This window comes from Brachionichthys hirsutus, chromosome 13 (assembly GCF_040956055.1).
Source record: "Brachionichthys hirsutus isolate HB-005 chromosome 13, CSIRO-AGI_Bhir_v1, whole genome shotgun sequence".
NCBI classification, from domain to species: domain Eukaryota; kingdom Metazoa; phylum Chordata; class Actinopteri; order Lophiiformes; family Brachionichthyidae; genus Brachionichthys; species Brachionichthys hirsutus.
Window position 1 is genome coordinate 1054219 of NC_090909.1, and position 11426 is coordinate 1065644.

At 46.2% G+C, this 11426-nt stretch overlaps 2 protein-coding genes across 2 annotated transcripts; one reads left to right on the forward strand and one right to left on the reverse strand.

Moving 5' to 3' along the window:
• Window positions 1-3250: 3250 nt before the first annotated feature.
• Window positions 3251-4426, reverse strand: LOC137902951 (protein S100-A1-like). Its single transcript, XM_068747060.1, has 3 exons — window positions 4381-4426; window positions 3576-3721; window positions 3251-3474 (listed from the first exon to the last, which is right to left on the reverse strand). Exons 2-3 carry the CDS (start codon window positions 3714-3716, stop codon window positions 3316-3318), a joined length of 300 nt encoding a protein of 99 aa, XP_068603161.1. The 5' UTR covers window positions 3717-3721; window positions 4381-4426; the 3' UTR covers window positions 3251-3315.
• A 3160-nt stretch (window positions 4427-7586) lies between these two features.
• On the forward strand, window positions 7587-9540 carry LOC137903220 (uncharacterized). Its single transcript, XM_068747359.1, has 5 exons — window positions 7587-7611; window positions 7862-8031; window positions 8201-8354; window positions 8998-9152; window positions 9309-9540. The coding sequence occupies exons 2-5, from the start codon at window positions 7879-7881 to the stop codon at window positions 9468-9470; spliced, it is 624 nt and encodes a 207-aa protein (XP_068603460.1). The 5' UTR covers window positions 7587-7611; window positions 7862-7878; the 3' UTR covers window positions 9471-9540.
• Window positions 9541-11426: the final 1886 nt, after the last annotated feature.

Sequence of the window (11426 nt, forward strand, 5' to 3'; positions counted from 1 at the left end):
AAAAGTTAGGACGCGAAGGCTGCATTTATAGAAACACACACACAAACACATGCACACGCACACACACACCTGTGTATGTTGTGCCTTTAAGAGAGGCTTTTTTTTTAACCCCCCCCAAAAAGTGTTTGTAACGCCTCATGCTTCTTCCAGAGTTTAATTTAAAGCAGCCGAGTCGTTTTTCAGCGGAACTTTTTCCTTTGCTCTTTGATGTCACTTGGTGGACAAGATGTGTGTTTACTGGTTTACTGGTTTACTTGTTTACTGGTTTACTTGTTTACTGGTTTACTGGTTTACTTGTTTACTGGTTTACTGGTTTACTGGTTTACTTCAGTGCACGTATTTTTTCCATTATCGCTCATCACACGCTGTCCAATCAAGCATCCCGACTGGATTCATTTGAATGCCTCTTTCTCTCTCTTCATCTGACGAAGGGACGGACTCGTCATTTACTGGGGGGGGGGGGGGGGGGGGGGTCAACGTGTAAGAAAACGGGGTTCTCCAGGGTCTAAAGCCCTCCTTGGATCTTCTGAATCAAACCGGATCAGATATTTCTGCACATGGTGCAGGTCAGATGTTTGAATTTGTCTCAGGATATATTTCCGAATGCCCTTCTGCAGACGCTCAGCTGTTCACGCTGCTTTGCTTCTATTGAAGGATCAGTTTAATTATACGCTGATTCCGGCTGTTTTTCTGTTTACAGCAGGGAATCTCCTGAACTTATTATTTACCAGCCTGAGCTGCACACGACGCTGGAATGAGAAGGCTGGGTGGGGCGACTCACTGGGTGCTGGATGCTCTGGTCCTGAGCGGATCCTCCTTTCTAGCGACTTTGTGGTGGAGGCTGTGACTCAGACAGTTCGTGACTCACTCTGCAGAGGCCCAACTCAGAGACACGAACATCAGGACCCTGCTAACTCGCTGCGTGTGCGTGTGTGTGTGTGTGTGTGTGTGTGTGTGTGTGTGTGTGTGTGTGATTCTACGCGTGTGGTCCGCTGTGTGACTTTGGATGAGACGCCTCAGATCTTTTTCTGTCTTTCCGCTTTGGAGGTGTAATTGTTTCAGTCTTTAATTTAACAGTCCATTAAAGGGCAGATCAGAGGTTCGACTGGAACCTACTCGGTCATGCAACAACTGAATTTAGAATTAAATCATTTAATTGTGTGGAAAACATTAGTCTTAATCTGTTCTTGTTCGCAGATTTACCAGATTATCCACGGGGCACCCGCGGAAAGCGCTTCTCTGTCACATCCAGCTCGCAGCGCAGCTGGGGAGGGCATCGGATTGCAGTTATATTTCTGCGCCGCCTAGTGGTCGAACGAGAGAACAACATGCACACTTTCTTTATTTAAAAACTAGCGTGAACCCTAAACTAATGAACACATTTTATTTGACATGCCTTTATTGTAAAGATTGTGTTTTACATAACAGGAAATTAATTTGTTCGTTTTATAATTTACCTTGCCAGCATCCTTTGTTGTCGATACAAACTTTTGTCCAAAAGGAGGTCATTGAACAGTTGCATTGTGGGTAAGAGAAACGAACACACATCCTTTCAGCTGTGAATATCGAGGTTCAGAGTAAACCGATGAGGGTTGTTGTTGTCGTACGCAGGGAAAGAAAGAAAGAGAGCAAACCTCCGCCAAGCAGCTCATTCCAATCCTAATTGGATTATTGTTTTTCCAGACCTCATTCCGGATCAGAGCCACATTTTCCATAATAGTTCATACCGGACCGTTTTATGACTTTTGTGATTTTTGGTGAGTGAATTAAATGCAGATTTCACAAGATTTGATTTTTTTTTTTAAACCTAAATTATAATCCTGTTTTTGTTTTTTTAATCCAGACGGGTATCCGGATCGCTCGATGGACCAAAACCCATCTTCAGATAAAAAATAGTTTTCATCAAGATCCAACCAGAGTTTGTCCCGTAATCCTGCTAACAAACAAACACAACCTCCTCGCCGGAGGTAATAAACACAGAACAGGAGGAACCCAGCCCTGGCCGGCAGGTACAAAGATCAAAAGGACGACCATGCCGCTGTCGGCCACGGGGAGGCGCTGTTGTGTAGCTCCCCACGAACACCGCTGGAGTCGACACAAACAGACACAAACAGTGAAGTCAAGCTTTGACTTCTTAACCAGCTCATCGTCGGAACTCTGACTTTAATGCCTGGAGAGGATTGTTGTTGTTCTTCTACACAAACAAGGGTCGAGATGTTTTAGAGCGAATAATAGAAAATGTGCAGCAAAGTGTGTTTCTGAAAGGGTACGACGATTTCTCTAAAGACATCCTGAGGAAACAGTCAGCAAGGAAGGAGCTGTAACCGCTGTGGGAGGCGTGGGCGTGCAAAGGCGCACACACACACACGCACACACACACACACAGGCGGCGTCATCACATAGCCGCATGACTGTTTGCTCTGTAACCATGACGACGATCGCTCGGCCACAATGTGCAGCCCTGCCCAAAGAGGTGGGTTCGGGATGCGGGAGGTTTTTAAGGCCCCTGAGTTTATCCTTGCAGGCGGGTCTCCTCTCAGGCAGCTTATTTCACTGGGACAGATGCAGCTTTATTAGCTTTCATTGCTAATAAATGCCGGACACAACTCACTTAGTAAAGAAGTTATGTTTGCACCCTGTTTCTCGGCGCCCCTTTAAACAAACCACAAACATTCCACCTATGGGCCTTTTCAAAACGCAGCCTGAAATGGCTGCCTGGAAGACCAGAAGTAGGGCGAAACTATTGAGCGCGGATAGTCAGGACGAGGGGTTATTCCGCTCAGACAGTCTGCAGTTATGAAACGCATTGAAAGGAATTTTATGGAAACAGCCCAGACCGCGTGACTCATTCCCAAATACGTTTGTTCAGCGTTCCACGTTTAAATCGAGTTTAGGATGTTTATCTTTTAGTCTGTAAGGTGCAGCACCGAGGTTAGGAAGTGCGTCACAAGTTCAGGAGTTAACTTAAAGGAGTGTTCATTCATCGGATTCCTCAGAGCACCGATAAGCCGGGGTTTATTGACCCCGGAGCAGACGGTGAACCTTCCACACCTCAAACGGACGTCGGGCCTCGATCCGGTAACGTTAGTCCGCTGGGATCTCCGGAACGAAGCGGCCGCAAACCGGACTCGCACCTCGGCGTCCATTTTATAAACGTTTAAACAAGCAACAAGGTCGGAGGTTCCTTTGAACCAGAGCTCAGCGTGACACTCGCAGGAAACACACACACACACACACACACACACAGGGGTGAACTCAATCGGTGTGTTTATTGGACTAAACGCTCTTTGTTCTCGTCCCGTCTGAGGTCACCGTTTACTTCTTCAACTCCTTCATTCTCAACTTGTAGCACTGCTCACAGGCGACGGACAGTCCAACAACCAGAGACACGAACTCCTCGAAGTCCACCCGGCCGTCGCCGTTGGAGTCCAGGTCCTTCATGATTTTGTCTACGGCGGCCGGGTCCTTCTGACTCTGGGGTAAGAGAACAGGCGTGAACGGGACGCCGACACACACACACACACACACGCACACACACACGAGCACCAACCAGAACGCATCGGGCCCCGCCTCACCGTCAGGAAGTTCGACAGCTCGTTCTCCATCAAATCTCGGAGGTCCCCTCGTTTGAGCGTGCCGTCCCGGCCGCTTTTAGAGGCGTAACGGTGGAACACCAGGATGAGCGACTCCATGGCGATCTCCAGGTCTGAAGGCATGTTTGCTGAAAAATCACATTCGTAGCAAGAGCAGAGATATTGATTATGTCTGACAGGGCACCCCCCCCCCCCCCCCCCCCCGCATGGAGGAGGTCTTCCACCGAGACTCGACTCCAACAAAGGACTTTTATGTGAAGCTTTTACACATCAAGGGCAAATAAAATAAATCATGTTGTGTGAGATCACAGCCAGACGGCGTTATCGTGGAGGCGCCTTGCAGCTCAACCAAAGGGAAGGAAAGACTTCGCTCTTTGCTCCGGTCGGCCCCACCGATGAGTAATGCTCAGGAGAAGCAACAAAAGGAAAGTCGTATAAAACCCAAACAGCGCTCCGGGGGCCTCGTGGCTTCAGGCCGGCAAGGGTTAAACATAAAAGAAGAAGGAGCGGAGGGTTCAAAGGTTGCGTTTCTACAGGAAGGAATGGAAAATGTAAAAGTCAAGATGCGAAATGGTGGCTCCGAGGGCAGGCGTGAGCTGGTCTGAGCTAAACACCGCCCCTGCGTGGAGCCGGTGGAACACAAAGCTGCGTTAAGAGGTCAGGAAAACGAGCGTCCAGCAGAATAAAACAGGAATCCGGCTCAGGTCGGGGCTTCGAGTCATTCCTTAACGAGTTCGAACAACGCAACCTTCTCTCACCGAATCAGAAACGCGCGCTCAGGTCTTACCGTGCGGGGACGTGTTGGGCTCGCAGCGGAGGAGAAGGAATGTTCTGAGGTCGAGGAGAAACGCGGCGGAGCGGTTTTATAGCCAGGCGCCGCCCAAGCCCCCGCACGAACCGCGACACGGCCGGTGGACGCACGGATGGGCGTGACGCGCGGCCCTTCGGGGCCCCTCGGGGCCCCTCGGGGAGCCGGTAAAGTTGGGCTGCTGCTCTAAAGACACTTCCTCTCTATTGGGCTATTGATCTGCTGTCTAAATTAGTCCATTGGTGAATCTAAATTAGAAATATGCGTGTGCACGTGGGAAAAAAAAGATGATTTAACACACAACGCACACGCACGCACACACTCACCCCTCCATCCACGCAGACGGACAGCCCCCTGAGTATTGATACCGTAATCCAGATATCGGCTTTCATCTGACCGTAACAACAGTCAAACTGAAGAAACAACTTATTATTGTTATAATTATTGTAATGTTTAAGTTACTCGTTTATCTAAATGCATTAAAGACACGCGGGAAGTTTTGGCTTTCTTTCTTTTTCTCCGTGTGCCTCTGGAGTCTGACTGAACTGTGTGCAGGACATTCATCAAAATCATCATTTCAAGTAAAAAAAAATAAAACAATTTATTTTAAATTCAAGAAATACTGTCAGCTTTAAACAACAGGAGCGAATATTCAAACGCTGACAGAGACACGTGCTAAGAAACGAGACAGGAAGTACAAAGCCACAACACGGCGTGAAGAATATACCTACCAAAATAAAACAGGAAACAGAAAACATACACCCTTCAAGATAAGGAACCAACAAACGAGCACGTTTACTTGTGTTTAAAATAACCACAAATCCTTCAGACAACATTCAGAAAGATTATCAGAATCGTAACTACGCAACGTTCATGCTGAGAAGTATAATAATGAGTCGTTTTACCCAACAGTTTACAACACAATGTTTGCTAACCTGTGCATCGTTAGCCCCCATAAACTTCCGGTCGATCACGTCATGTGAGCTTCATTGGAAAATACATTCTTTTTTTATGCGGGATAATATATTATTATTATATATATATTATCTTATATATTTTATTCTTCTTCCTTTCCTCCATGATTTCTTTCTGGATCTGGATCCGTCGTCTTTTTTCTTTTCTACTCTTGTATCTCTTCTGCCATCTAGTGGTACATCAATGCACTGTAGTTTTTTCAACATTCATATTTTATATTTTCTGATAGTAACAAGGTAAATCTGAAGATCCACGAGTGAGACAAGATAACAATGATAATATAAACAGAAAAGGTAGCTTGGTTTTAAAAAACAATCCTGTTTTATTATATACTTACATTCTTTTTACTCTTGATAGTTGCTATTTACGTAGAGCACTCATGGAAATCAGTACCTTCTACATGTGTTGGTAATTAGAATCATATTCCAATTAAAAATGTAGTCTGGCGGTTTAAAAACACCTTTTTAACCTCTATTTGGACTGACAGCCAAAAAATAGTACATTTAATGACACGACAAATTAAATGTAGTTTAATTACCACAATTATTTTTGATGTGTTGGACATTATGAAAGGGTTAATGTTTCTCCTGAGAACCTCAGTGGACCGAGTAGACTTTTTACTTTTGCCGTTTGCACACAGTGACCACTAGAGGGAGCCAAATAGCCGCTCTGTCCCATTTATTCATTTGACTGCGCAATAATATTCCATAAAAAATTATTCTCCCAGCAGTAAGATCAAAATTCTGGAATGCAAAATGTAAAAAAAAGTTAATTTAGGTGTGAAAAGTCCTCATTATATTTAAGCTTTTGTTTTTAATAGGCAACTGAAGTATAGGCTGATGTTTATGTAGTGCCAGGGTAGGGTACTAATACTAATACATTATCATTGTATTAAAATGAGTAAACACTTTCAACAGCATGTGAATTCCTGCAATTGCTGCCACACCTGACAACCTGAGCTCATATGTTGGAGCAGGGCTGGACCAAAATCCCAGAGGCATGTTGTGTTTTTATTTCTCGCCACACCTAAACCGGTTACCTTTTCTTTATCAAAAGAAAAAGTTTTTAAAAATTGCTGAAACAAAACATTGGCTCAATGCAGCTAGAGTTATGGCTTTGATGGAAAACTTGTCCTGCGTCGGTTTGAAAAGCAACAAGGACACACGCAGGCGCATCACGTTTGATGGAACCCGCACGGATCTTTCTTGGTTTTTGAACACACCTTCTCTGCGAGCACAACTTAGTGCATCACACACACACACACAACCTGCTGCACCTCCAGAACAGGTTCAGCCAGTTTACACAACGAACCAGGTGTCCGGTCCTCTTTGGGGTTTACAATTAAATGACGAATCTGTGACAATATCTTTGAAACACCTGAATTATGAAAGGATATTTGTCCTTCCTGTTGTCACGGCGACCTAAGATTGCTCCTCTGGGAGCTCACAGGTATTCTGAAGGGTTAACCGGACACGATAGCATCCCGTTTACGAAATAATTACACAACAGGTGAAGCATGTACTCGTACTGTAATACATGCTACTGTTTGACTGTACTTGTACTCTAACATTCTATCTAATAAATATATTCATCATCATCATCATCATCATTAAGAGGCCATTCTAAACTGCGAAGCAATAAAATATCAGTTTATTGTCACCAAATCCTGATTTCTGTGGGCGAACTTCAGAGGGAGGAGGAAACGGCGCGGGCAGAGATGGATAGGAAGATGGAAGGAACGAAAAGACGCGACAAAGGGACCGCCGACGTCTTCAGACATCCTCTTCTGTCAGACATGTAGAAACCAGCACCGTGAGATGAAATTAACACATTTAATTTTTAATTCCATGCATTTTATAAAATGTAACCACTAATAACCAACGTGATCGTTAAAGGGTTAAATCTATTGTGCTTAAGCTCAGCTGTCATCGGCCTTTGAGTTAACCAGTGATTGATGTCACCTGTCATTGAGGTTTAGCCACGCCCTGGAGGAGCTTAAGAACATTTCTTACCAAACAACGACATCGACCGTGTGCAAAAACGCACCAAATGAGTGCGCGCCGGCGGTCCGGCCGCCTCGGTGCTTCTGTCGAACACATAAACTGGCCGGACTGGATACCTGAGGCTGCGTGGGCGTGGGCGTGGCGGCGCTGGGGCGTGTCTCCGACGTGTTCCTTTATGAGGCTTTCACGGGCGTCCTCCTCCTCACTCCGCGGAGGCTTCTTCTCAATCCAGGTAGGCGCACGGCGCGCGGCGCGGGTTTCGGGTTTCGCTGTGAGGCAGCAGCTCGTTAAGATTAAAATCTTAGACTTTGGTCCCGTTGCCAAATGAATGTCTTGATTTACATGATCTTTGATGATTTTTTCAGTCAGAATTACCTTTTGACAGACGCGTAAAACGAATCTTTTCAGAATCCTCGACGTCCTCTTAATGGACGGCCATCGTGGCAATAACCACTATTTTTATTTCAGCGTTGTCTTTGTAGATCACTCCATCCTGAAAATGTGCGAGCAGGAATGTTTGGACATGACCCCATTGGAGATGGCCGTGGGCTGCAGCTTCGGCATCTTCAGGTCCATGAGGGGGGACAATAAAAAGGTCTCCCTGGAGGACTTTAGGTCGATGCTGCGTGAGCAGCTGCCCGGCGAGAGTCAGGTCAGGAGAATCGTCGCGCTCCGTTCGGATGTGGAATCATCGATGAGCAGACGTAGACGTTTCCAAGTCAATAATGAATACATGAGTTAAATGATTTCCTTTTACAGGATACAGTTTTCTTCTTTCTTTTTGGTCACAATAATCAGTGTCTGTTTTTCCATCCATGCAGGCATCTGCAGATGAAATATTCTCGTTTACAGACCTAGATGAAGACGGATACGTGGACTACAAAGAGTTCATGGTGCTGTTCACAGCATGTGCCGTCTCCAACCATGAGCACTACCTGGAGTTAAAGGCGCAGCGGCAGCAGCAGAGCTCAGAGGGTGAGCAGGATGCAGACTGCTGCACCTCCAGAACAGGTTCAGCCAGTTTACACAGCGAACCGGGTGTCCGGTCCTCTTCGGGGTTTACGATTAAATGACGAATCCGTGACAATATCTTTGAAACAGCTGAATTATGAAAGGATACTTGTCCTTCCTGCTATCACAGCTACCTGAGATTACGATAACCGGACAGGATAGCATCCTGTTTACGAAATGATTACACTCAGCAGGTGGAGCATTAAGGGGCCATTCTACACTGCGAAGCAATAAAATATCAGTTTATTGTCACCAAATCCTGATTTTCTGTGGGCGAGCTTCAGAGGGAGGAGGAAACGGCGCAGGCAGAGATGGAAGGAACGAAAAGACGGCGACAAAGGGACCGCCGACGTCTTCAGACATACTTTTCTGTCAGACATGTCGAAACCAGCACCGTGAGGCGTTGCCAAACTGGTTGTCTGTTTAACTGTGACTCACCTTCACACCCGTCCCGACTCGAATCCCTGCCTCAGGGGAACAATCCAACCCAGTGATACGCAGATGATCGAGACTAGGGTTTACTTTACGACACGACTTTCTGCTCCTTGTACTTTATAATTCATAATTCCTCATGCTGTGATCAATGTTCTCTGTTTGATCTCTTTAGCTCAATGCGCTCTACCCATGGGAGGCAGAACTATCATGGAGTTTGCTACGGTTGCCTTGATCAGCGTCTTTGAGGCGCACGCATGCGGAGATGATAAACTATCCAAGGAGGAATTTCGTGTTCTAATGAAGGAACAATTGCCGGGTTTTACACAGGTCAGCAGAATCGGTGTTGTAAAAAAACTATCAAACTAATAATGAACAGCAACGCTAACGACTAAAGGCGGCAGTTATTCCGGACGTTCTTTTCAGTATATCGCGCGATAATGTTTCCATTCATCAGTTTGCACACATTTTATTTCATCCGTGCAGGAAGACGTGGAGGAGTTGTTCTCCTGCGCGGACGAAAACAAGGATGGATCCATGGAATTCAAGGAGTTCTGCACAATGTTTTTCACATTTGCCTGTCTCAGCTATGGTCTGATCGAGGGCCTCGCAGACAAGTACAGTCAGCAGAAGCAGCAGCAGAGCTAAAAAGTACATGTGGAATTTAACTGGCCCATCTGATATGGGTTCATGTCCCAATAAAAGGTCTGGCTTCTTATCTTGTTTACTTTCTTTAGATTTGTGGAAGAAACTGAGGCGGATTAGATCTATATTAATACACAAACACAACTGCCACAACATGAGGTAAACAGCAGGGATGATGCAATCTGCAAAAAAAATCTCATTCTGTAATTTATAAAAAAATAATCTTTAAAATTGTAAGGCAGAAGTTCACCTACGAGGATACACAACCTTAAATTCCATGCATTTTATAAAATGTAACCAACGTGATCGTTAAAGGGTCAAATCTATTGTGCTTAAGCTCAGCTGTCATCGGCCTTTAAGTTAACCAGTGATTGATGTCACCTGTCATTGAGGTTTAGCCACGCCCTGGAGGGGCTTAAGAACATTTCTTACCAAATAACGACATCGACCGTGTGCAAAAATGGACCAATTACAGCAGTGCGTGATGTTAAGGCCCGCCCTCCTCGTTATTTGGAAATATCACCTGAAATGATTACAGTCATTTATTGCAATGATTTTAAACACAGAATGTTGTGGTGGAGTTAACATCATGATGACGTCATGTTTCCCTTCAAAGCTCGGGTCTGTCCCGTGAAACAGGACTGATGTGGAATTACACATCTGATATGTTTCATATCCCAATAAAAAGGCTTTCTTCAAATACTTACCTTTTTTTTATAACTCTGGTTTGTGGAAGAAACTGAAGCAGATTAAATAGTATCGCTTTTAAAACTATATATTAAAACACAACAAACACCAGCCCCATGAAAAACAACAGGGATGACGCAATTATTTACCATCACCAGTCAAATTAGATTCATTAATGCTTCTGTACCCCGCCCACAAAACGTCACAGGTCATGTGACATTCAGGTTTTTTAATTAAATCTAAATTATTTCCATTAAAGACATCGAGAAACGGGATTTCAATGTTTCATAACCAAACATCAACATTCTGACATTATGAGATGGGAATGGTTGGGGGGGGGGGGGGGGGGATCAGCGTGGACGCGCACTGTGGTTACCAGATGCGGGTGACGCGCTCAACCGTGTTGCTTTTGCGTGCACGCGTAACAAAAGCGTTCTGAGTTCCCGGAAGGCTGCAGATCTTTGACGTATTGATCATGTTCCTCGCGGAGGGCGGTGACGTCACACCGCGCTCTCGACCCAGATGATGCAGGAGCGCCTTCGAACGGCAGAGATGGATTTCAAATCGGCCACGTCAGCGATGGACGCGTTGGTTCGCGTCAGTGTGAGTATATGCGCGTGCACGTGTCTGTGATCCCGCTGCAGGGTGGATGCTCGATTTAACGGGAGGAGAGCTTCACCGGCGGCTTCTGTAAAAAAGGGGACACGTCTCTTATTTTTTGGTGGGGGGCTCATGGGATGCTCGTTTCTATGGCGACAAGATGCAGGACCTTCGGCTCATAGGGCGGTCTGATGACGCGCCACGCGGAAACCAGAATGCGTCCTGCTTCTAACGCCGTGCAATCAGCCATTACGGTCATTTCCTCCAAACCCCGTCGCGCCGTCGCCGTGCGCTCGTTGCTCGCGACGCGCCGCCGACGCCGACCCCTCCCCCTCCCGTCGCCTCCGTGCTGGAGGTGTTCACGCAGTCTGCCATGGCGCCCAGATTCCAGGTGAAGGTAAGGATGCGCTGTCGCACGGCCGTTTTGCGCCGCGCTCTGCGCGCGTTTTGATTCCAGACGACGGTCCCGGAGGAGAGGAGGAGGAGAGGAGGAGAGGAGGAGGAGGAGGAGGACAGGCCGGAGCTGAGGATGGAGAATGACTTAAAGGATTTTAGGTTATAATAAAGAGGATGTGCATGAATCGATCTGATCCGCTGGGATTTAGCTCTCTTTGGGGTTATTTCTTTTTGGGGGGGGGGGGGGGGGGGGGGCTTTTGATGTGCGATGATTGC